The following is a 26,987-nucleotide window of genomic DNA, read 5'->3' as shown; positions in this document are numbered from 1 at the left end:
GCATGGATCATTAAAAAATATCTTACACGTGACCAACACCAAATTGATCATTTAAGAAATTTGGTTAAAACTGAAAGAGTGATTTTTCTCATTCCCCACACCTCTAAGACACAGAGGAAAATCTGACAGTCTGACCATGTGCAGTTTTGATAACATTATGTTCTTTAAAGAAACATGAAGAGTGTTGTTATACCGGGGTGGTGTGTTCCCTGTAAGGCGTTGTTATCCTCATGAAGTCGGCTCATGATGATTTTCCAACTCAAACTAACATCTTCAAATTCTTTGCACTCCCGAGGCAGCTGCTCCCTGATGTCTTTTCCCTGGAAAATGATCTAGAGGGATGAAAAAAAAGGAAAATGGAGAGTGACAGAGAACAAGGTAAGGTAGTAGAAAGAGGTTAATTGTAAGTGATGGTTTAATAAATTGATAACAGGAATAAATCAGAGAACTGTGAAAGAGATGAGCAAAAATCATCAGTAGGATTGCACTCAACTGAAATGATACTTCAATCAGTTTAGATTTTTCAGCCAGATGGCCTTCCTTTGAGTGCAGACTGCACAGACGTATTTAATATAAAAAGCAATAATATAATTATACTGTGTCCTAAATGTGCTCCAAGAATCCAACAATTAATCATCACATTTACCAAAATAAACCAACGACCACAGCAGATAAACAATGTGTACTTCATTGAATGATGAATATTCAAAGACAATCAAAATCATAAAATAATTAATTTCCATGTGTACCAATAAATCCTATGACATAGTATGTAGGTGTTTCCTCTACCTCCAGATAAATCCATTGGCGTTGCACAGTGAGGACCATCTCAATGACTTCCAGCACCTGGGACAGCCGGCGTTCCCAGGAGTCCACCTCTCGCTCAAAGGCTCTTACAAACCGAGAAGCCTTCATTGTGGACAGAATAACCTGGTTGTCCTCCAGGGCTTGGAAAACCTCCTCTGTGCCCCTGTGAGACACAGGTAGGGAGAATTAAACATGATGTTAATGATTGCTTTTATAATGGACTGCAACGCTGACACATGTTCACAGAGGAAAAAGTCAGTGAAGTATACAGTGATCCATTTATTAGTTAAACCTGTGCCGTTTAGTGTAATCGAATGCAGTTACATAATTTTTGCAACAAATCTCATCTTTATAAGGATTATTACCTCTGCCAAAAAGGTTTTAATTCTCCCCCCAACTCATAAAATAAAATCTGGTGTGCTTGTTCATAAATTGATAAATTGCTGAGTAAATATCTCATTTGCCCTCATGCATATACGACAGCAGTCATTTATATATTTTTTCTGACATATCTGTTCTTTGTCTAGCTCATTTTACTTTTGAGGTTAAATTCACAGAAGATTTTATGTTTCATATTGTATACCTTTCACACATCCTTACTTTCCTCTACTGTGTCTCTCTTTCGTCCTGCCTCTCTCCATCATGTTTACTGAGGGACAGTGGCTAGCTTTAGCCTTGCAGCCTCTGCCAAATCAGTGGCAATGACTTGAGTTTTCCTAAAAGCCTGAGCCTGAGGTGTGTCTCTATTAATTTTCATATGCAGCAGATGGCCTTGGTATTCCTGCTGTCATCAGCCAGGTTGTCGCTTGCTTAGCTCAGTTCTGCTTACTCATTGCTGACAACAAACACTCACTCCCTAAGTCGGACTTCTCCAACATACAGATGATTCTGGCATCAGCATCGTATATGCTCTCTTCTATACAGCCATGCTACAGAGACATTACAAGCACCTATATACAAACAAAGCTAGATTGAGACATCACAGGATGGCAGTATTGAGCTGTACTGAGCGCTGGGATATAGCAATGCAGGTAAATAAGACAAAGCAAATCTATGACATATAAATTAAAGAGAGTTTCAGGCTAGATTATGACTTCTTGAAGCTTCCACCCATCCCTGCAGTCACGGCTTGCTTTCTTACCTCAGCCGGTAGTGGCCTTCATCTTTATAAGGCACTATGTCCAAGGATGTTTCCTCCCAAGTCTTGGTAATGTTCTCCAAACTCTTAAGTACCAAACACAAAGAATAATGTTAACAGACAGGACACACCACTGAGAGGTGGCAAAATTAAGGAGCAACATTACTATTCTTATACTTTTCCACAAGCTTCATGATACATTTTCATGACTAGATGATCAATGACAAGAAACCATGAATCTTAGCTTTCAGTTCTGCTGTCTACTGGCATTACACTGTAATGTTTACAAAAGGATAGTTTTATCAGTAATAGTATTAGGAGTCTACTAAAAGGCATGGCTGAATGCCACTACAGAGGAAACCTTCTAAAACTTTATGGAGTATTTCAATTTAAGAATTTGACAAGTTAATCATTCTTCTGAGCAAGCTAATCTTAAACAAATCCCATCACATGACTGCACCATTCAGGCTCTCCTTCACTTACAGAATGTGCCAAGAATGCAGGACAGTTTCTAATTGCCCAATTACCTGCTGTTTTAGCAAATCTGCTGCTAATTACATGCAGATTGCGAGTGCAAATTGAATGAAAGGCACAGCACAATTTTGCACTGTGCTTCCATGTGCATAAATATGGCCATAAAACTGGCACGGCTGATGCATGAGCTGGCTGTGCTGCCCAAGAACAGCAGGGGTGGAAGGGAGCAAGTTCCTTACACTTCCGACTTTGCTTACCAATTTCCTGGGTGAGATCACGGTTAAAATAAATGGCAAGAGAAGTTAAAAAAATGCCCACTAAGCATCAGTCTAGACTCGAGGAAGAAGACTGGACCTGCTCTATGGAGAGTTCTTTGCATGCGGCTCCTGTGATTTCACAGATCTTGTCAGCATACTTGTCAAGGCCCAGAGATATGATCTTCTCCAGGGTGAATTCAGCACTTTTTTGGTCAAAGGTGCACTGCAGCTCTTCACAGATCTGCTCCCAGTGCCTGAAAGGAATTTGGCATTGAAAGTTTAGTAAGTCTTCCACCTTGCATGTGACTATTACCAAGTCAATTCAAGTCATTTTTATTTATATATCCCAGAATCACAAGTCACAAATTTGCTTCAAAGGGCTTTACAGTTTGTACAACATATGTCTTAATTTATCTTTAGACCATTAGTCATTAGCAAACACATGCTTACTAAATGTACAGTACTCCAACATTCATAATCTAGCAATACTGTATATGAAGTTAAGGTTTAACATTTTTTAACTAAATGCTCAACTTTCTAAAGAACTGAAGGACATAAAGTCTCTCTTAATCACCGTGACACTGTGGCAACTGTAATGTACTAAATGTCTAGTGTGTGCTTATCCTGCCTAAAATAGTATACAAAACTAGGACATTTGTAGAATGCCTACATATGAATAGAGAGATATCTGGGCATGACAGATGTACCACTGTACTTTAAGCTAAGTACAGGAGCATCATGAGAACACTGACTGACATAACTGACAGCTGGCACTGAAAGGGATGGAGAGTGAAACAGAGAGGGAAGAGACAGCAGAATCTGTGCCAGCTAACACTTCCTGGCTCCACTTCTCCATTTTAATCACAGCAGCAGTGCTCTCATTCGAGACCCAGGTAACATGGCTATATTTGATATTAACCATAAATTAAAAACACCCTTTTATTCCCTGCCATGTTTTTCAACGTGTCTTTTTCATTACCCTCACCAACTCTTATAACAATCAGCGTGCTGAGTACAGGATGTCTTTGTTTCTTTCTGTTAGTTATCTCTTGGCTGTTTAATGGTGCGGCATCAGACCTAATTCTGTGTATATTTATTACCCCAGCGCAGTGAGCAAAGGAAAGCTCTTTCAGAAAGTTACATCAGAACAGATATAACCCATTAATGTCACCCACTCATCCTTGTTTGGCTTTGGTTTCCTCCCATTTCAAATTGTGCTTCGCCCAGTCAAATGCAGTTTGTCGGTGCAATTTAGACAAAATGGACAGGACAAGGCAAGACACGATGCTGGTTCAGAAAAAGATTATTACATCTATTTTTTTCTTAGTGGTGGTACCACTAACTCAGAGTAAGGACAGAGTGCAGCCAATGGATAGTCCTCTGGGAATGGAGTCAGCAGCACAAAAAACACACTGTAATGTTTTTATGCTATGTGGACATGCTAAATGACCATCCTTTTAGTCAAAGTGGTAAAACCCTCCCCTGTACAACAAACTAAGCATGGAGATTACCCCTCTCATTTGGTATCAGTCTTCTAAATAAGAACTCTAAAGCATTAACTAGTGACTGTAACTTTTATTCATTTTGCTGTTATGTCTTACAGTGTAAGACAGAAAGTGTGGTGTAAGACTGAAATGACAAGGTGTTATATGAAGAGTAAATAAATACTTTGTCAGTACCTGTCTCTCATGGCTGGGTTCCTCATGTCACTAATGAGGGGGATGATCTGCTTGAACTGGTCAATCTTGCTCTTGGAGAATTCTACTATATCCCACTCCTTATGCTGCAATCAAAGAAAATGTCCTCACTACTTTGTGATGATATTTGCACCAAGTTTTATGCATCCTGAGGGAGGGCCATGAATTTAGCTGTCACTTTAAAAATACATTTAACTTTGTGCGTCTGAAGCTACAAATAGAGTCCACTAAGAAGCAGTTAACTTTGTATCCATTAGAAAGACAAAGTGTCATTCAGTGTTCTTCCTCCAGAGATCATGACCAAAATACGGTTTCTAGAACATACAGTAATGACTAAATGCACTGCTTTGGCATTTATGTACAATGTATTTTTATGAAACAATACTTAAACTGACATAGGTTAATACATTATAGCTAAACCATGACTGTCATCCTGATGCAGGAAGCCAAACTGACCTTTAGTTCTCTCTTGAGTTTGTGGAGTTTTTTGAACATTTCCTGTGCTGTACTCTCCAGGTCCTCCGTCTGCAGTGTGGCAAACTGACCGACCTTCCAGATGTTCCAATTGGCATTCCATTCCTGTGTGATCTCCCAGACCTCCTGCAGGTGGTCCATGTCCTGTACAACACATACAGACACAAGCAAACATAAGCTCAACCATTAAATGCGTCTTGCATTGTCGGCCTGGGACCTTTGTTGCATGTCAATTCTTCTATCTCGTGTTCTGTCAATTTCCTTTTACTGTATGCAATCAAATATTTGGCAAACTGCACTAAAAATGTTCAAACACTGCACCACAGTTCACAACCTCTGAATTAATGGCTCATTATGTTGTAGTCAACAATATGTTAGGACTATGAGACAGACCTTCTCCAGCATCCAGATGCTTTTGGAAGGGGGCTGTTCTATTTTGAAAAAGCCCAGCCCGTGAAGGATGGTGCTCTCTTCCTGTTTTAGAGCCTCCAGTTGGCTGCGATGCTCTGCTATTTGCTTTAAAGCCAACTCAGTGCTCAGTGGACTGTGAAATGGACCTGGACATGCACATGCAAAAATGTAGAAAGATACACAAACATGAAAAAACACAAACAAACATTCATATTCCTATGTCCACACACAAAAGCACAAAAACAAAGGGCAGACATATTATACAATGCCTATTTTATCTTAGTGGTCAGCAACAATAAACAGATTTGCATATGTTGTGAAATCAAACCAAACCATGGATGGCAAACTGACAGTTCTGTTATACAAAATGTAAAACAAAAATACTAAAAACATATAAAACACATGTAAATTCTCCCAACATTCAGGTTGGTATATGTAATACTGTTAACCATTAAATATATTGTTATACCATGTTTACTAGTCTAATATCTGTCATGTAATATCTCTGGTTATATTAGGCAGTAGTGAGCTAATAGATTGCTTTATGGCAAATTTTAAATATATAGGATTAAACATTTTTGCAGTCATGTAACCAAGTATATTTGTTTGTATTTAATAAATTCACAAAGGAATTCCCATCTTGTTTTTTATGTTTAGACCATTAGTGTAGTTTGGATTTTCAATAAATGTCACAGTATAAAGTAAATCGATATTTTGTGTAAAATTATGATAGAAGGTTTAATCCATATCAGCCACTTCTATTACACAATAACAAGGAGAGCAACATCATCAGGGGTAAGAACAGATTAGATACAGGACAGATGGAAACAGAGCAATGGTAAAGTGCACAGACCGTATTTATAATAATGTACATGAGTGTGTGAGAGAGAGTAAGAGAAAGAGTGTGTGACCTGTGCTGTTGAACTCCTCAACAGTGGTCTTGACCTTCCTCTTTAACTCCTCAGAGGACAGGATGAGGCTGTTCTTAAATTTCTCCTTGTGCTTCTCTAGCATGATTTCACTGTCAATCAGCACCCGCTGGAACCACACCCACTCCCCATTCAGCACCTCACGCATATCCTGCACCTGTGGGTAAACCCAGTGGCATAATGATGAGAAATAATGTTTTTCTGACTGTTTGTTCATGTGTAGACAGTACCCATAGCTATCAGAGGAGTCAGAGTTTTGACAATGTCTGTATTCTGCTGAAGGTGTACAAAATCCTACAAATTTCATTAGTTTTCTTCAGGGTGGTTGAACAGTCAATAAGTTGGTCTTGATTCAACGAGATTCATCAATGCTTATAAATTCTTGCTATTATGTCCTGTCTATATTGAGTGAGCAAATGTAAAATTTCTCTCTATTCATACCTGCACGATTACTGCAACCAGTAGCACAAAATATGTGTCTGTATTTTACTTGGTTCTAAATAAATTATAAGAGCGATAGTGAGCACATTGTTTCACTAATTGAATGTCTGAGAGAGCAAACTTGACATAATACACGGATATTAACAGAACAATAAGGTCACAGTTATTGACTGTTACAAATTCACAAACACAGATACACAATATGTGTATGTAGCATCCTGTATCATGTTTGGTGTATATGTATATATTTTTGTTGTTTATTAATGAACAAGGTACTTACAGCCTGTTCCACTGGGACCTCATATTTGTCCAGGATAGCAAACTGTTCGTGGATGAGAGGAATTTGAGCTTCTATCTTGGCTAAATCTCCCTGGAGAGTCTCCAAGAGCTTCAGGCTATCACCAAGCTCAACCAGCGTCTGGGGGGGTTGTCTCAGCCTAAACACACACATAGAAAAATACACAACAAAGAGCCACACCTCCTTTAGCACAATACACATCTCAAATGTTTACAGGAAAAAGCATATCCCTTTCCCTTTTCCTCTCCTCCTTTACCATCTCTTATTCCCTTCATCTTCACATTTCACTCAGTGACTGAATAGATCAGGATAAGTTACATGAATCATTAATATTTCTCATCTGTATTCACCTTCTTAGCCTATTTCATGAGCAGGTGCTCCAACTACTGTGTACACTCTGTGTGGACTGTGGAGATAGCATTTGGGACAGAATCGTCAGAGGATTATGAAGGAATCAGGAATGGTTTCTTTCTCTTGATACTCCGTCCACACTTCGTCAACCTGCCACCTTTACGTACCTTTACCCTTACGTATTTAAAAACAAACTTTAAAAAAAGTGCTTTCGGGGTGACCCCATAGCTAAAGAACCTGAACTGGAACATCCTCAGTTCAAGGCCAGCCAGGGACTTTTTTAGAGCTCTCCTTTCCTCATTGTCTGTCATCTCTACTGTCCTTAACAAACGAAATAAACTGCTATGACTTGACTCCCCACCTGTTGGCATTGTCGTGCAGGGAGGCATGAAGTTCTTTGAGGCGGGTGCTGGCAATGTGGCTGAGCAGCTGAGTGAACTTAGTTTGCCATTCACTGCAGTGCTGCACCAAGGAGGACTTGAGTGGTGAACAGTCCAGCATGACGAACCCAACGTTCAATACTGTCTCCTCCTGTTGAACACTGTTGGCCTTTTCTGTGTATCTGGGGGTGAACCAGAGAGTGGACATGACACAGTAGAGACACTGCATGCTTCATTATGGTAAACAACAACTTTTAAAGGATGTTTTATGACAAAATGAAACAGAAGTTCACTTGGGATATGGAAATAAATAAAAACAAACACAATTAGAATATGGATCTATGTGAATGAGTGTTTTTAACAGACTCAGCTGCAGTAACATCTTAAAGAATGATTTTTAACAATTTGTTTTCATTGCACAGTACCTGTGTATATCTGCATCAAAAGAAGTGACTGGTGGGTTTAGCCTCTGATATCGTTGTATAAAGGAGTCTTTGTTGATCTCCCAGATGTCCCTGTATTTGTCCCAGGTCTTTAGATAGGCCTGCAGGTGGCTGGCGTTGGCTGTCATCCCTGTGGCAACTGCAGCCTGAATCTTCCTTATCTCCTCATCTTGCTCTGAAGGATGAAAGATGACCAGGGTGACAACGGAGTACAAGCACAGACAGATAAGCATGGTCACATATACATACATATACAACTTCTTAGTAATCACAGTCTGTAATTCCATACTTTACAAGGATTTTATATACACATTACGTCTAGATTTGCTCAGCATGGTGTACACACTGGTATTCATTCTTGGAAAATGTAGTAAAAATAAAATTAATGAACATGTTTCCAACCAATGTTGATGTGTATGGGATTCGACTGTGAGTGCTTGCCGGAGAGAAGGTCAGGTAGTCGTTTAAATTCTGAGATGGTGCTGATGAGCTGAGGCATAATGTTCACTATCTGAGCAAGCTTTGCAGGTGTCGGGGAGAACTCAACCTGTCAACACAGAGACAGACACACAATCACACACTGCTGTCAAGACAATTTATATAGTATACTGAGCGTACTGTCTTGGTCACAGGATGTAATTTGTCCTATTCATTGGCTGCTGAAAGTTAAGAAAATGGGTCTTATCTAATATGAGCCTGTCAGAGGGCAGAGAGAGTGGAGGAAGGACACACAAATGCAATTATCAAGCATGGTGTTCTCTGCACACTTGCCATGTATTGATTTGTCAACAGGTCAAGTTAAAGGATTTTATTTTGGGGGACATTTTTATGAGTTTATCACAGTAGAGGTGCTACATGGTTATGGTTTGACTTTGCTCATCCATTGGCAAGAGACCAGAGGAGGACAAGGCCGGGCTCCCGCCATGGTGTTCAAGTGAGGCTACATTATGGAGCATGACTCAGACTCTCTGGTATTCAGGTAAGACCTGCATTGCTTTCTCTGGCGTCAGCAACCAAAGCCACTCAATACATCTTGTGGCCTGTTAGTAATTTGTATAGCACAAGCTTTGTGTTAAGGAATCCCCCAAGACATAATAACAAATAATTTCTCCAGTAATACGGATGCCATCATAGTATGCATGTGACAGAAAAAGGGTGCATGAGAAAGAGGACCAAACATTTATGTTGACTGCAGTCTAATTTATCTATTGAGTAGAGTCCTGCAGTTAATGTAATACAATACAATTGTGCCTTGTGTGAAGTTCAGCGTATATTGGACATATCCAGACACAGTGTAAACAAGTCATTATCACATGACCTAACTGGACTATGAGTGGTTGCTGGTACCTTTGGTGTGGTTTGGGGAGTTGCTTGGCGAAGTGCTACCAGGACTTTGAACAAGGGATTAGGTGACGTCTTGCTGTCGCCATTGATGGCCCTGGATAGTTTCTTCATGGAGTGTTTGATGTTTCTTCGAAGAGCTTCCTCTACCATGTGGTCCACCTTCTCTGTGTAGGTCACCCAGTGCTCCTGGACCTTAAACACCATGGTAAAAATATACACACATGACATGGCAGTGCAAAATGAGCTACACCTGTCATAAAATGAAAGATACAAAAGGCTGAGTAAAACTGGTTCTCAATAAGAAAAAAGACATGCTGCCGAATAGATACAGATTACAATGTTTTTGAAAGCTGATGGTCCTTAATTCAGTTTTTTCCAGACATCTTTTATTTCCTTTAATATAGTTGACCATGTTTTTTTTTTTTTACTACTACTCTCTTTTAATAACTAGAGCAACAACTTAAGTGGGTGAATGTTACAGTTGTAAGTAAATCATTTTGCTTCTCTATCCTCTAAACATCTTAAAGTCTAAAATAATAATCCTAATAATAATTATAATCTTTTGAATCTAACAGATTACTGTTAGAACTTAGGAACATTTCTGCTGGAATGCAACTAACATTGAATGAATGACAGAAAAACACAGCACAGACCTCAGGTCCATCATTAGAGAAGATGTTATAGATGCAGCTCATGGTATCAACAATATCCTGGTGTGCTGACTGCAGTATTTTGAGCTTGCTCTGCTGGTGAGCCTTCTGGTCATCCTCAAACTCCAGGTTCCTAAGAATAACAACAAGAATAACACCCAAGATGCAACCAGGGCCTGTTCAAATAACTGTTGTTTTTCTGGTTACTATATCTGAACTGAATGAATGAACAAATTCATAAGAAGAGTACAGAGAAGTTATGTTCTTTTTGAAATAAAATGAAATTTTTACTTTAACACTGTTTGATGTAATTAATGAATATGTCTGAAATAAGTAATAACATGTGGCTTGAAATATAATAACTAATATCTGCAGACTTTATTTAATTCATTTTGTGTATTTACACAGTATAGAAGAAACCACATAACCGTTTTACCTGTACACAGTCTTTCCATCCAGTCTAACCAGCAACGTTTCACTGATCTTGTGACAGAGGTTGGAGATGCATAGACTGGATACTTTGTAACCATCAACTATCAGTTGGACCTGGAGTGTAACGAGAGAGGAGAGGAAAAGAAGGGAGGGGAGAGGAAGGGAGGGGAGGGGAGAGCAGAGGAGAGGAGAGGAGAGGAGAGAAGAGGAGAGGAGAGGAGAGGAGAGAAGAGGAGAGGAGAGGCTCAATGACTACAGCCCAATGTGGTATTCTTACTGCTTCCATATCAGGTAAGGCTGCCTGTAATAAATTTGGTCCTGTTCTCTGGAACATACTGCCTGAACAAAGATCTGTCAAACATGTGTCCATTTTCTAAGGTAAACTGAAAATGACTTTTGCCAAACACATGTTTCCTGCCAGTTAAGGGATCTGACTTCTCCAGTCACCCACTTTTCTACCCTATAGGCCATCACTGCTGCCAGTCTGAAATAGATCATATATAACTCGTATCCCATAAGAACTGTGAACTGTGTGTTACAACCTTGTCAACATGCAGGAGACAGTCACGGACAAAGGTGTTAGAAGTTCCTTTAGTTGACCACAGAAGCTTACTCAGCCCCGGCTGAATCTTCTTATCCATTAAATGAATTCGCTCCCGAAACAGCCCCAACTCATCAGGAGACAGCATTTCAATGATCCTAAGACACACACACACACACACACACACACACACACACACACACACACACACACACACACACAGACACACAGACACAAGCACACACACACACACACACACACACACACACACACACACACGTCAAAAGAGCATTAAATAAATATTATTGTGTTTTGTTAACTGATTGAGTAGAATGTGTGAGTTTCAATGTACATGTAGATGTGTGCTTTTACTTTGAATCCCGTGTAAAAGCTTTTTTGCATCATGATGAAACATACTTCAATATTTGTAGCAGGCTTGTTGTTTGGTTACAATGCTGCAAAGGGGTTTTTGTAGGCAAGTCTGTCCCACGTGATAGTTCTAAATATGAGTGTATGACTGTTTGTATCCAGGTTATTAATTACAGAACAGTCTAAAAAGATTGTATTCGAATATGTTCATTGTGCAACACAAAAAATACAATCACCAAAGGACAATAGCAGTCAGTGGACGATCAGGACTCCCTACTGACACTCTACCACAAAATGACATCAGGAAAGTGTACAAATTATATAACCCACAACCCATTATCACTAAAAATCCTCCACACAGACAGATAGACACCAGCTTACCGTGACTGTTGCCTACATCCTAAAATCATCTCAGCCCTATTTGATTGTAAAAAGTTCCAAGTACAGAAGGAAGCTAAATGCACATTGATACATTTTGATGATTACAATCAGTCATTAATCAGTGTTGCATGTATGTTTGTTCTCCTCTTCTGTGTGTGTGTGTGTGTGTGTGTGTGTGTGTGTGTGTCAGACCTGTTATAGTTCCTGACCAGCAGCAGTACTCTCTCCCGCAGGCCTCTGAGGTCCTCCCTGTTCTGGTAAATGTCAGTAACACACTGGGGGATCTCAAACTTTAGTCGATCCCAGTAGTCAATCTCAGAGAACAGGTTCAACAAGTTCCTGGACAACAAAACACAGACAGTTTAGTTTCTACTTGAATATATTGTTTAAGAGCATATCTCTGTATCAGCATCTCTGTAGCTGATGGTGACAGTATATTCATCCCTCCTGTGTGGCCATGGATGCGGAGTTAACACACAAAAGTATGGGTGTAGATTAGTGTATGTAACAAGTACACAGATGACAGTATGCAGTGTAAGACACCATGTGAATGTATATTGTAGCTTCATGAGAATGCTTTGTGTCTCTTGTATGTCAGATGAGTTTGTGTGACCCACTTGTCAAAATTGATGTCCAGCTTGGCGGAACTGTCCTTGCAGCGCACCATGAGTGACTGCTCCAGTCTCTTGATGTACTGCCCATCCAGACTCTGGTTCCATTCACTGAAACTCTTCCTCACAAACTCATCCATAACCTGGACCATCTGACCATAGGTGTAAACCACTTGCTTGCGGTTGTATGACTGAGGCATGAAGTGGATCTTCTCAAGCACCTGGAGGGCAACAAAATAGAACAAAGGAGGAAGGAGGGTCTTTATTTTGCACACAAGTAATAGTAATTGGTCTGTGTCAAGACTAAAAGAAATAGATAACTGTGAAATCTAATGGATTTACCTCCATGGATCTGTCTATCCGCTGTCTGAGGTCCCTCACGCAGTGGGCCTGGCCTGCTATCTTGGGCATATGGTCATGATAAGACCTTGTCTTCCGGTTCAGCTCCTTGTTGACTATTTTGAGCTCCCTGTCAAAGATGATGTGCACTTCATCTGCTTTCTCTTCTATAGTGCGCTTAATGCCCTGGGATGGAGAAGATCGGATGGAAGTGAATGAGTAGATAAATTGTATGGGGGTAAGAGGTGAGAGCTAGTGGAGGACTTGAATGTATGCTTGTTTGTGTGGTTGTGTGTGTGTGTCTTTGTGAGAGACACCTCTCGAGAAGACATAGGCCTAAAAATGTCCAGAAGTCGCGCTCCTTCCGTCACTGTCTTCACTGTCTTAAAAACGGAATTGATCAGGTTCTGCATCATCATTTCCAGGTCCTTTATCAATGCACGAAACCTGTGCATACACGGAAGAACATATCCACACATGAACACACGTGCACGATGATCAGCTAATTAATAAAGAGCACACTAAAACAGTAAAGCAAACACACATACACACACTGATAGCAGCTAAAGCCAAAGAATAACTAAAAATCTTGCTTAGCATGTGAGCATGTACAAGTAACATTGGAACAACTGATACTTTTTCAGGTATTGGTGGAAGACTTTCATACTATTTTATCTAGTCTTAGCTTGAATATCTTAAACAGCAATAGACCTACTTGTTGAATTCATTGCACCATGCGTTGTTCTCGACATCAAGCATGCCGTCGCCAACAGAGCGTAGGTTCTGTAGTCCACGGTGGAAGTTGCCCTCTATCTCCAGGAGGGACCGGGTGAACTCTGGTCCCTGGGAACCGCTGAAGATTGGCACAGTCCTCTGCTGACCATCCTCCCAACGGGCAAACTCATGCTGGCAGTCACATATCTGAGAGAGGGCAAGAGAAAATAATATATCCCAAATAGCAAACAATACATACTGTATCAACACAAAAAAAAAAAAAAAAAAGGTGGAATTACTGAAGACTGTTAAAGCCTAATTATATTGGATGTCATATCCTTTTGATTTATATTGGATGATATGCACAAATAGGCAGGTAGATGTTAAAAATATGAAGACAAAACGGAAACAAAATGAGAAAAGTAAGCCAAAAAAAAAAAGAAGGTTATCCTTATACTGTATTTTACAAATATGTTTAAATCTCAATGAGAACAACACATATCACATTCCATTTGACATTTCCTCTTGTGTTCCTATGTCACACTGACCATTCATCTTAGAAGTTATAACAATTACATGAATCCAGCAGAGAGTGCCATGTGGCCTCGACATCATGTTCAGTGCATTGGAGGTTTGACAGAACACTGTTGAAAGCATTGTTTAAAGGCAACTTTTGCATTGGTTTCAGCATTTGTTTACAGGTGTGGTAACATGGTCTGACATGAATTTCAACAGCAGGAATTTACAGAGTTGTAGCATGCACATGTGTTAATGTCTGTCAATATGTGAGCAAGGGAAAAATTCACCTCTAGCAGGTCTCTGAACCTCTGAATGAAAGCATCAACCACCACAAAAAAATTGCTATAGTCCAGGATCCAGCCTTCTGAAGAATGCCTGAAAATGAGAAAAAGAGGACAGAGAAAGGGGAGAGGGGATGGAGAGTCAGAAACAGGAGTAAAGAGACCATTACACTGACAGCAAACTAATCACACAGGGTGACTCTGATCTACCTCTGTGAAACACTACTTAGTTATACACAGTCTTCCAACCTTCCAAATCAAGGCTATTGTTTATCACTGCTCATTATGTGTCTATTTCAGCACTGACTACCATAGCCACAATGAAATTTTGCCCAACTTAACAACTTTGCCTCAACTAAATATCAATTCAATTTTGCACCAAACCACATGAAGCAGTGAATTACGATATTTGAAATCAAAGACGTTCGCTTTTGACAATTTAAGACTTAAGACTTTTAAACTCCCTTGGCTACCCAGTTCATTGGGGCCCTAAACAGTTGAAATTTCTCCTACCTGTGGTGCATCATTGCTTCGTACAGGTATATTTCCTTCCAGGTCAGGCAGCACTGGATACAATCATTGAGGTTTTGCTTGCTGGATAAAACATAGCCCTCAAAGATCCTGTCCAGAGAGATGCTTTGGCAGCACAGGCGGATGATCTCATCACTCATCTACAAGAGCAGAAAACAAACACTTGGCATAATAAGTATTGGGAGACCAAAATACAGACAGAAAATTCACATTTATTATGTGATCTATTTATCCAACAAGTCACTTATATGCAAAACCCACATCATAACATTGTAAACTGGCCTTGAGTTTGGATGTGGATTTGCTACCTAATGTCCTTTTAGCAGCCAGCAAATATGTCTTCGCCAGGCTAATGGATCACATTCATAAGCTTGAACCCCTAGACTGAAAGAGTCAGTTGCCAGGTACAATGATACATTTCTGCTGAAATCCTTCTTCCCAACTTAATTTCTCCTTTTCACAGTCTTGGTAAGAGACAGAAGTTGAGGAAAATATCAAAATGTAGACACATAAAAGAGTGAGAAAAACAAAAGTAATACAACAGGGAACCGGACGATGGTGATAATTATACAAATGATTTGAGGTTGAACATTTTCCTTGGGTCTTTGGAACTGTCAACTGAAGTGAATACAGTTGGTAATGAAAAGGATGATTGGGAGGGGGTTTCAGTGGTGATCATACCTTATCAGAACAAAACAAAAATCTAATCCAGCTGGAGAGCTGAACTACAACTGAGGAGATGTTCTCACACCGAAAGGTTATCGGTTAATGTTGCTCCACAGACTTCTCTGTGGAAGGTCCTTGAAGCAGCACATCTATTAATTGTCTTCAAATTTTGGTCAGAAATATTGAGGTGGTTTACAGCGTGTGTCTATGCATGTACACTGTATGTATAGTGCATGTGTGTGGGAGTGATGGAAGTAATAGAGAGAGCAAATTGGGTCAATAAAAGAGACCTGGTGTGAGTGCACTACTCCCCATCACTCTGATGTTTTTAAATGCAGCTACCTTGCGGAAGAGACCACTGATCTTCCCATCACTGGTGTAGTGTTCGGAGTTGACCCAGATGAAGCGTATGAGCCTGACAATGTGTCGCAGTTTAGGAGCAGCTTGGCTTGGCTTGAGCTTAGAAAACTCTTCACAGGGCTCCTTCAGTATAGACAGGAAGGACAGGTTTGACTGAGCCTGCAGAGAGCAATCCTGGGGAACACAGTTTCAAGGAAATATGATTTATTATTATCATTACACTTAATGTTATGTTAACAAAAGCTGGTGGGTAGCACAGATACAGTCCTGCAATGAGCAGCACCACAGTCTGGTGGTGGCCTGAAAGTACTACATCTTGCAACAATACACCTTTGTTAAGAAATGATTTTAGACTTGAGACTTGCAGACTTCCTGTACCTGTATTTCCTCAGTCAGTCTGTAGAAGCGCTCTACATACAGAGACTTGGAGAGCTCCAGGATGTTGTGGATCTGCCTGACCGATGGCTTTTGCAGCTGTTGGCTGATGTCCAACAGCTTGTCAGAGCGACTCCTCCAGAAGGTTATCTCCTGCAGCGGACCACAGTTGTCCCCCATCTTCGTTACTTCTTGGGCATTCAGTAGCTCCCTGATCTGATCTGTCCAGTGGAGGAGGACAACTAAAACAGGAAGAACAAGTGAGTGGATAGATGGATAAATAGATAAGAGATTTTTTGTTGTGGTTTTTTTTTTTTTTTTTTTTTTTTAAATAGATGGAGGACTTTCTAAAGGGAAATTACAGAAGATTGCAGAATAAGGATAAAAGGAAAGATTAAGAGTCAGAACAAGAGAAAAAACAGAAAGAATGTGGGAACAAAGAACAGCAAAGGTTTGAATGATGTAAAAACCAGTAAGTATAACTAAGGAAATGTTGGAATAAATTAATGGATTTGAGGCGAGACATTGAAAAAGAAAAATGATAAGTGAACAAAAAGTAGAATACAAAAAAAACAATGAACAATTTGGATTGATGCAGGTGAAGGGTTACGAGCCCAGCGCCTCATTCAATAAAAGCTCTACAGTCTGAGACACAAGACAGTCAAAGACCAGAAGTCTGTGAGTGGCACGCACACACACGCACACGCACACGCACACACACACACACACACACACACACATACACACACACAGCTCCTCAGGCTTACTCTCCATTCTCTGTACCAGCTTCCTATTCTTGATGGCCTCCTCAGGGCGGCACTGCAGGCCTTCCATTGGGATGTATAGGACTGTGTTGCCCGCCTTCTTATACACCTCATCTGTTCAAAAATAATTTCACATAAAATATTACACTGAAGTATGTGTGCATGTCGCTCTGTGAAAATTTCTGATGGTCAGTCCTGTGAACATTGCACCAATTGAAGCTGATTGCAGAGCATCTCTTGTGCTTTTCATGATTTCTTGCTTATCATCTTGGTATACAGTGGAACCTGTATACCAGGGCCTATAAAAAAAAATCCTTTGTCCTCCATTTACGTACTTATGCTGTAAACCCACAATTTAAAACTATCTCAGCCTTTGATTCGACTAATAATTGTGTTATATAAAAAAGAAAAAAAGAAAAAAAAGGATTTCTGTCAGGAATATATCATGTTAGTCTTATCATCTAGGGAAATACTAGGTTTCTGGTAGAGATACATTTTTAATAATAACCTGTAAATACAAACCAGGGAACCAGGAATCTATCCATTCCACCCCAAATCTGAATGTCCTACATTTTTAAAGTCATCAGAAGCAGCTGTACTTTCAGCAACACGAACAGAAAATACTAAATCTATTGGTCTTTTCAATGGACAGAAGTCTAGTTTCATCTAAGATACATGAATAGTTGCCTGAAAGTGAAAAGACTGCTGTTGTTTTTAATTTATTGATTTGTTTATTTCTGTTTTTTAAACTAGTGTAGTTTAACAGTCAACTGTCTCTTTTTTTTTTTTCCTCTGCGGTACCCACCTGTGAGGTTAAGGAGGTAGCAGTGCATGGTGTTGGTATAGTTGTCCTTGATGCTTTTCTCTCTGTAAGTGCTGAGGGCAACTGAGGGGGCATGCAAACAGGTCATGTCATGAAGCAGTCTCAGGCTGGGGTTGCCCCGCACTGTGCCAAACTGTATGACCGCATCAAACGTCTCTGCTGTGATTATGGATCCTGGCATGCGGCTAAAATAGGACAGCTGCTCAACCATCTGTCCCTACAAAAAAAATTTTTAGGTGTGGAGGTAGAGAGAAACAGAACAAGAACACAAAGAGGGAGTCAAATTTTAAAAAATGAAACATAAAGGAGGAGAGGAGAACCCCCCAGCTTCTCAGACAACAGGTGGACAACATTCCCTATATTCCCAGCCATTGAAAAATCACACGATTTTCCTTTGGCTACAAGTCACATGCAATTACCTGGATATTAAACTAACTAAAATTAAAATTGATGAAGAATTGAAAGTGGAAAGGAAAGTGTGCTGTACCGGTAAGGGCATGGAGTACTCCACCCGCAGCCTGCCATAGGTGTCCTTGTAGACCACCACAGTTGTGACAGAGGTGTCCACAATAAATTGATCCAAAGCACTCTTATTCTCCTCTGTCCATAACTCTTCTGTTACGCCAGAAATAGTCACACAACGAATAAATATCTTCCAGTGGATGGAGAGATGACAAAAGGGGTCAGAGAAGAAGGGAGGAAAAGAGTGAAAAGTGGTTATTTAGTGGGATAATGTCTGTGCATACCACATGCTGATGAAAGAAGTAAAAATGACAAATTCCAAGCGATTAACCAGCTTTACCAGACGAATGGGCTTCAAATACTCCTCTTCCATTTCTTTAACAGCTTCCACTCAAAGATTCCTTCTTTCTCTATGAAGCACATAAAGAGATAAAAACACACAATACACTGAAATGCAGTGACAAATTGAGACGGCAATTTATAGTTTCAAACTGAAACATTAACTAACTCCAACTGTCCTGTTTTTTACTGTTATAAAGACTAAACATTAGTGGCAAAGGATTTATTTTCAGGTTATAGTGCAATACTTGACTTACATTCTCACTTTACCGCCCTTTTTTTAATATTCGTAGCTTGTCAAGTGTGTACAACTTCATCTATAATTCGTCTAAATTTCAATAGTAGTCAGTCTCATTTACCTTAACAGCCTTGGTTTGGTTGAAGCTGTACAGAGAAATGTGTTTTATCAGATTAGTAATTTCAGGTGAGGTGAGGGACAAAACTCAAGTGCAGTTTGAGAGTTTAGTTTCCTCGTTGTCTCAGATTGACTTGAAACTTGACCATTTTGTTCCCAAATTCACAAAACCTGATCTAAAAAAAGAAAAAAGGAAAAAAAAAAGACATTATTTGCTTAAGTAGAAGCTCATAGCATCTCTCTCTCTCTCCAAACTCATGTAAATGAGTAAATGAATCGTTGTGTCTGGACCATAGCTCCGGACTGGGTAACTTTGACGTTATAAAGTGGTCGGGTATTAAAAACTATCTTAAAACATGCAAAGTTTACCTGTTACCAAACTTTTAGCAGCTAACGTTAGACTACTTACTTCTCAGGCAACAAGCGCAGCCATCCTCCTGTTCGTTTGCTAACGTTATCCCTGTAGTCAAACCTTTTTTGCTTGTGGACTGTCTCCATGGAAACGTTTGGTTGCCTGGGGTAACCCCGGACTGGGTTCAGGCTTGATACCACCTCGCTCACGATCGCGACAGAGATGTGAGACGCGTGAGTTATGACGTAGGGGTGGCATATGGAGTTCTTACAGACGTCGTTTACAACAATAATGATCGAGTTACATTTGTTTTTGAAGGGGTAGTTGGCATTACATGATAACGCACACATTCACATGGGTACACGTGGTCTGTCCAAATGAATGGAGCAGCTCAACTAGGCAAATAATACATCATAATACAATACGTTGTTTTTAATACAATACGTGTTTAAATTGTCGTCAATTTTTAGGGTCAATAAATCATTTAGAAATTCATAATACATTAGACTGCAAAAAAATTAGTGCAAAAGACTGGTTTAAAAATTTGATTGTCACTTTATACAGAGATAAAGTTAAACTGGTATTTTAAAGGTATTTTGATATTTCCAGATTATACACAGTTGACTCTAAAACAGCATACAAAATAACAGAGAACATGTTTGCTTAACAATATATTATTAATAAACGCACATCATAAACGCTTAAAAATATTTTTCGATGTATGCAGTAATATTATACACAGCATACAAGCGTGCCTTTTACATCCATAAAACGAAAAACCTTGAATTAAATGTATTGAATTTTAAGTTACCATAGCCATGCGGAACTTTTCTTTCTCTGTCTTCCAGTCTGAACTTTGGCAAATAGCAGCTGTCCTCAGTCGCCACCCAGTGGCACAGTGACTGAAATGCAACAGGGACAAAAGGGGAAAGCAAAATTTAACTTTTACCATTTCTGTAAATTTCAGAAAGAGACAGAAAGACACTCTTCTGTCATCGCGAACAATCATCCAACCAGTTACATATTATATGGCTAAATTAAAGTTAAATATTTACTATGATGACAAATTATAAATATAATGGGTTCTATGGAAACCTAACATTTCATAATTTGCATTATCACAAACTCCAGACCTTTTGAAAAAAAAAAATGAAGAGGAACTAGAGAAACCAGAAAAAAAATACGTGCCAGTAAAACGTTTAATGTTCAGGCAAAGTTTTGCTATACTTTATTGACTGTAAAAACAGTAGAGCCTTTGTGGTCGCATGGTTCTGCTCTCCTGATGAACTACAAGCTTATTTCTTACCTTTTATGTGCAATCCAAAGCCACGGATGACGCAGCCTCCTAACATCCCTCTCCCATAAAACATTAAACCGCCAACATCCATAACGCTCAGGTGCAAACATGACAAGGGGAGCTCTGTATAAGCAGACAGACCATAGCCCAGGCTGAGAAAATGTGGATGTGTTTGCACATGGGCAAGACATGACGGATAGACTCATCACTGGTCTTGCATCTCTTCAGTCACATTGCATTTCTTAATGACTGTACAGCTTTTTTCCCCCCTTCTCTTAAGTAGGCACATAATAAAACCCAAAAAGTAGCCTTCAGTTGTCCATAATAAAACCGCAGATCCAGTTGGTCCAACTTTGTACCCAAACCATTATTAGTAATAAACATTTCTCATTGAGGAATGGTCCACAATTCACAGATTAGAGCCAACAGTCCATAAAAACTGTGCACTTCTTATTCTGTTAAATGGCTAAAAGACTCTGTTACATCTGACCCTCCTGAATGACTTTTTCCCTTTCTTCTCTTCTAAACTCTCCTCATGAAGGTTTCTTTTAGACATTAACTGCCCCGCCTCCATACTCACTGACAAGTTTATAATGGAATGTGGAATTTGCCCAAATTCCATTGCAAACTACTATTCAATGGTGAAAAACTGGAACCCAGGTTTTCCATATGAAGGTGGTAACTGAAAACAAAGAGTCACTTAAAGAATCAAAAGTTGTTCTCTGAACCTGTCTGTTAATCCAGTCAGGTCACTGTAATTTCCATAGAAACTGAAAACTGGGGCAAGGGCATGCTGGTTAAATTGGGTTGGTTTGAAAATCAAAACACAAGGCAAACCCATCAAGTAGCTCTGAAACAGAGATTCATTTGGCACCCAGGGCTCTCGAGTCTGCAGTGTCTGTGTCAACACTTCTGCAGATAAAGTTTTCAAAGGTCTGTTGTATAAAAAAAGTTTGTAGCTCCTACTCACTGACATTTACAAAATGTTCACACATTCTTTCAAAAACTTGAATTTTTTAGATGAAACAGTTTTAGTGAGTAAGCAGATGGAAGGTGTTGACTTCCATACACCTCAGGAATGAATTCTTCCATGCACTGGGAAAGTGAAAACGAAATGACACATCCACAGGTTGAACACCACTTCCAACATTATAAAAAGCAAATTTGTATCATTATGGCATTTTTCTAAAGCACATTAGCCACCAAACATATAGTATTCTTGGTCTAGGATACACAACTTTTATCGCTTATTAGACATGGAAGTTAATTACTACTCCATTATAACAAATCCAAAATGTTTCCATAGTGCATTTATATTCTAGTTCATTTTATCCATAAAAACACCTCCCAAGTCCCAAGATATTGTTGTTCCAACCAGAAAAGGGCTGTTTGAATATGAATTCAGCATTTTCCAATGAGCGCCTATTCCATTTCCCACCCAACCATAGACCACCAGTGTACCACCCCCTCTCTCATTACTGGACCATTCTTCCTGCCGGTTCTCTTTCTCTAGGGTCGTTCTCTTGTTTTTCTCTCCCTCCCTTTCAGGAGTTTGGGCTGAGTCCTTTCCAGTGGGGAAGTCCAGGCCTTCTGCCTCACAACGCTGACCGACTCCAAACGTCTCATCTGTGAAGCTTCATTAGAATTCATTTGTTTGAATAGGTTCATTTCTCCTTCAGTCGCTCCCTCCCTCCATCCTCTTTTTCAGCTTGGGGAAATGCATATTAGCATAAAAATATCCTTTACCTCACCTTGATTAAATGCATTGTTTGCATGCACAAATGCCTGCATGTGTGTGTTCTTACTGTGTGAAATGTTTCTCTATCAAGGATCGAAATCATTTTCCGCAGATGAAAACATTCCTCAGTGGCTCAGATGAAATTACCAGTAACAGAATTGCTCCTGTTGACAACAAGTGATGGTAGTGAATTGCCTGTTCAGCAAGCAAACAGTTCCTCTGGTCAGTGATGTTTGCCACACAGTGAAAAAATGATTGTTTGAGAGTGGAATAAAAGTAGTACAGATATGCTGACAGAGGGCTGGATAGATACACAACTTGGTATGCGGTTCTGAAGATCCATCAAAATATCAAATGCAAACACATGCACACAAAGTCTGAACTAGAGGGATGAAAGTACCTGTGCATACAACACAGCCTTAACCTCTAAAGGTTGTGCCTTTTAGCCACTACACACACACATACAGCCGAGCCTTGTAAGGAAGCCAGATACAAAATGGACAGAGACAGAGAGGCAGGCAGGCCAAAATTAAAGTCATGAGTCTGTGAGCTAATGACAGGCTGCCATGCCAAGGAGGGGCGGAGTAGAGAGGGATGAAAGGATGGGGAGATAAATAAGGAGGACAGAGAGTCTGTGAGAGGCTGTTGTTGCTGCTTGGACCAGATGAGGCCAAAGATATACAGCATCACTTATTAAAATGAGAAAACACAGAGGGATGGATGAGAGCCACAAATAGAAAGAAACTTTAAAAAGAGACAAAGAGAGAGAGAGAGAGAGAGAGTTGTCTCGTTTTCAAGTGGTCAATAGAACAGGGAAGCTCAGCTGGAGGCAGCAGCACTAAAAGGTGTCCAATACATATACATATACATATACATATACATATACATATACATATAAAATAAGAGAACATAGATACAGTACACGTGTACACACACACAGACACACACACACACACACACACACACACACACACACACACACACACACACACACACACACACACACACACACACACACACACACACACACACACACACACACACACACACACACACACACACACACACACACCACCCAGCAATAATAAGCCGCTGGCTGGAGCACAATGAGCTCAGGGTCTTTTTAGGAAAGTGGAGCAGGCCTTGGAAGGTTTACTTTGCTTATTACACTATGATTAGTCCACAAGCTTTGTTCAGACACAGAGGGCCGAGGTATACTCAACCTGATGAACAGCTACCCACAAATACATGCATGTGCACAAACACACACTCACACAAACAAACATATACATATGCATACATGCTTTCATGCACAGACCGTAATGAGGACACTTGAATCAGACACTTGGAGATAAACATATGAAATGCCCTGAATGACCCCTGCTCAGTGGACGCGCATGCACGCACGCACGCACACACACACACAGACTACACTCAAACAAAGACACACACTTGTAGCCAGAATCTTTTCTAGCCCCTTGACCCAAGCTGACATCACCCTGTGTTCTCCCCCCACTGCAAAGAGAGGTTCACTGATAATGAAGCCAAAATGGAGCTTTCGGACAGAATTACAGCTGGAACACTGCCAGAGCTACATCGCTCTGTGTGTGTGTGTGTGTGTGTGTGTGTGTGTGTGTGTGTGTGTGTGTGTGTGTGTGTGTGTGTGTGTCTGTGGTTAGACAAAGGAGAACAATAAGTGTGTGTCTGTGCAGCCAGGCAGAGTGATGTTTAAATACACCTTTAATAGCAGACCGGCAGGTCAGTACAGAGAGAGGCCTGCAGCTGTTGGACTGGCTGAAGAGAGCAGAAACGATTGATACTCTATCAGGCTGTCCGTCTGTTTTGCTTTAAAACCACTGTCTTTTAATACTGTTATTCCTCCATTTAGAATGTGCTTCTTGTCTCATTTTATTCAAGACTACTCATTTGCCTATCAGCACCTGTCTCAATGTTCTTGATCCAAGCAGCTCTTCTTTATTTTAGCCTGTCTATCCACTTTATGAAGTGAGATAAAGGAAATACAGCAAGTAAAGATGAGCATCAGAAGGAGAAGTGAGCAGTGTAGAATCACATGTTGCAATTTGGAAAAGAATGAAATAAGACACAGAAGTAGAAGCCTTGAAAGAACTTGGTTTTGAAAATGATGTCAGAGGATTTTGTTCATGCTCGTGAGTGTCTGTGTGTGTGTGTCTGGCACCTTCTCCCACAGTGTTGATACATGTGCGTCATAGATTCAGTAGAAGGTCTCCTCCAAGCTGGATGACAACACCACACACATCACTTTCTCCAGCTCTACCATGGACGAAGTAATACACACACACAACACACAGTTTTAGTTGGCAATCTGTCATTTTAACTCCCATTTATAGTGAAAATTTTGTTCTCATTCTAATCTAGTCTGGGATTACTGGAATTGTGCAATGTTTCGTTCATATTTGTGGATTAAAGGAAAAAAGTCAAAGCAGAAACAGGGCATTAGGTCTATGCCATTCTTGTAACTGTTGGCAGATCTCATTCACATATCCATCTTTATTCCACATTTAGGTGGATCTTTGACTATTCCATCAATCTTCAGATTGACAGCATGTGGCACACACACCTTCAAACATTCTGAACATACCTGAATACATAAATATATGTTTGCAAAGTTCTAATTTGATGCTGGCCACAGCGTCTTCATTACCCATTACTAAATCAAAACAGTCCAGGCTTTAACACACAAATGCAATAGACTGTAATCACACAGCCGTAAAAACAGAGGCAAATTCAGTGATTTGCACACATATTTCTTGCAGCTAAAAAGAGCCAGTAAAAATAAGATCGAGTGCATGTATAATGCTCTCCAGGTAAACAACACGTGCAGGTGGAAAAAAAGCCACTGGTGTACAAGAGGAGGCACACAGTCGTCTACATCCTCCTCAGCCAGTAGAACAAGTTAGCTGCAAATAAACCTGATACATGAACAGTTTGTGGATGACATTTATATTGTTAAAATGTTTAGATATCATTTCACCTTGATGGCCAGTGTTCGAGCTTTGAGCTCAGTTATTCATATGTTAATCATGTCATTACAGCTGGGTCAAGTGACAACAAAAAATCCTGAAGAACTCAATTCATCTTGCTTTTTGTAAATAAGAAATTGCATTTTATCTGCTCTGACACGAGTGTGCTCCGACCTTAAATCTTTTGACAGTGGCTGGTTAGGAATGAAGTAAGCGGACACAAGTGCGTGTGTGCATTCGTGTAAGTGATTAGATGTAACAAAAGCAAGGACTAAGTGTTCCTGTCAGAGTTCATCAGCTTGCCACTGTGTCTGTATTTCCGAGGCTGAAATAATGGAATTGTCCATGTGGTGGTGCTAGGACTCTGCAACCATGAAGAGCTTCAGTAGGGAGTTGAAGTGGCCTCTGTCAGCTGAGTGCAGCCGCAGTGCGCTTTCTCAGAAGAAAACTGCATTTTCATGTCAGTGGACCGCATGCATTTGGACACAAGTACACACGTTCATTGATTTTAAGTAAAGCCGTGTACATTTTAAATATAGTACATTTATATTGGGTATCTGTGTTGCAGCATAGTTTGAGTTGACCCAAAGAGGGACTGGCTGTACTATCACATAAATATACAAATTACATCATGACCATATACAATTAGCTGTGGCATAATAATATGTGTCTGAATGTATGTGTGTGTGTGTGTGTGTGTGTTACAGTGTCTCACTTGAAGAAGGCCTGGTTGACCGCAGCATCACAGAAGTAGTCATTGATGTATGTGGTTAGAAGACGTCTGTCCCAGTCGTCTGTGGCATGACCTCCGTAGTTGACCCCAGCAATGAGGTAGCCTACTTCAATTCATCCCAGGGAATCTCCTCGTACTCATCCAGGTACAGACTCAGCAGACTCTCACTCACCTAGGGGTGCACCGAGAAGACGATTTAACAGAGTGACTTTGAAATGCATAACAACACACTGAGGGCAAATCAAATGGTTCTTCTGCTGAGAGTAGACAGAAACAGTGAAGATAGAGTGGAGAGACAGACATTTTAACAAAGGCCATAAGTACTGTTCAATCTCATGCACTTGAAATAGATTGTCATTATCCATCAGTCTGATTGGCCTTTACTCTGACAGGCTATAAAATGGCCTTTCTGCTTGACTTAAGCCTATATTTGTGGTTTAGAGCAGATTACTGACAAGGAAACATCAGCCATGCATAAATTCCACTCAATCACAACCACATCATGATCATCTTCACTGTATCATTTACTATTTTTAACTACTAAAATTTTGACTGGAGTGATGGCAGTCCAACTGATGGCAGATATGCCGATGACTGACACTGTTCTTCAAACTTCATACCTTTAGTATCAGATGAAGCCCAGATCTCAAAGTCAGAATCATTAAAGCCATAGACAATGTTCCAGCTCAGCTGTAGAAATGTGTTCCTATCCAGCAGGATGCAGTGAAAAGCAAGCATAAGGAGGTCATGTTCATTCATGTCGGCTTTCACACCCTGAGGGCGATAGGGGGCAGTGTTACCACTATGACGGGAGCTATGTTTGGGATTGTGTTATTGTCTTTCATAGATGTACATGTTTCAATTTATATTTTCATATGTTCATATGGGTTTTTATTTTGGGCCTCAAGA

General features: G+C 40.0%; 1 protein-coding gene across 1 annotated transcript in view; it reads right to left on the bottom strand.

The window, feature by feature from the left end:
- Positions 1-20,660, bottom strand: part of dnah2 (dynein, axonemal, heavy chain 2) — a 61,900-nt gene extending 41,240 nt beyond the window's left edge. Inside the window, exons 1-30 of the mRNA XM_056369853.1 lie at positions 20,615-20,660; positions 18,603-18,646; positions 18,288-18,452; positions 17,783-18,017; positions 16,981-17,091; positions 16,217-16,455; positions 15,821-16,012; positions 14,795-14,952; positions 14,288-14,375; positions 13,483-13,688; positions 13,085-13,214; positions 12,771-12,953; positions 12,435-12,649; positions 12,010-12,156; positions 11,069-11,225; positions 10,531-10,640; positions 10,098-10,227; positions 9,448-9,636; positions 8,503-8,647; positions 8,083-8,275; positions 7,639-7,839; positions 6,909-7,065; positions 6,170-6,344; positions 5,241-5,404; positions 4,830-4,991; positions 4,356-4,459; positions 2,774-2,930; positions 1,949-2,031; positions 790-970; positions 194-332 (exon numbers count right to left, since the gene is read on the bottom strand). Coding sequence (XP_056225828.1) covers positions 194-332; positions 790-970; positions 1,949-2,031; positions 2,774-2,930; positions 4,356-4,459; positions 4,830-4,991; positions 5,241-5,404; positions 6,170-6,344; positions 6,909-7,065; positions 7,639-7,839; positions 8,083-8,275; positions 8,503-8,647; positions 9,448-9,636; positions 10,098-10,227; positions 10,531-10,640; positions 11,069-11,225; positions 12,010-12,156; positions 12,435-12,649; positions 12,771-12,953; positions 13,085-13,214; positions 13,483-13,688; positions 14,288-14,375; positions 14,795-14,952; positions 15,821-16,012; positions 16,217-16,455; positions 16,981-17,091; positions 17,783-18,017; positions 18,288-18,452; positions 18,603-18,646; positions 20,615-20,660 — 4,606 coding nt within the window. The remainder of the gene's footprint in view (positions 1-193; positions 333-789; positions 971-1,948; positions 2,032-2,773; positions 2,931-4,355; positions 4,460-4,829; positions 4,992-5,240; positions 5,405-6,169; positions 6,345-6,908; positions 7,066-7,638; positions 7,840-8,082; positions 8,276-8,502; positions 8,648-9,447; positions 9,637-10,097; positions 10,228-10,530; positions 10,641-11,068; positions 11,226-12,009; positions 12,157-12,434; positions 12,650-12,770; positions 12,954-13,084; positions 13,215-13,482; positions 13,689-14,287; positions 14,376-14,794; positions 14,953-15,820; positions 16,013-16,216; positions 16,456-16,980; positions 17,092-17,782; positions 18,018-18,287; positions 18,453-18,602; positions 18,647-20,614) is intronic.
- Between the last annotated feature and the right edge of the window lie 6,327 nt (positions 20,661-26,987).

The sequence above is a fragment of the Seriola aureovittata genome, chromosome 23, assembly GCF_021018895.1.
Source record: "Seriola aureovittata isolate HTS-2021-v1 ecotype China chromosome 23, ASM2101889v1, whole genome shotgun sequence".
Classification (NCBI taxonomy): Eukaryota; Metazoa; Chordata; class Actinopteri; order Carangiformes; family Carangidae; genus Seriola; species Seriola aureovittata.
This window is presented reverse-complemented; position numbering and strand designations above follow the sequence as displayed.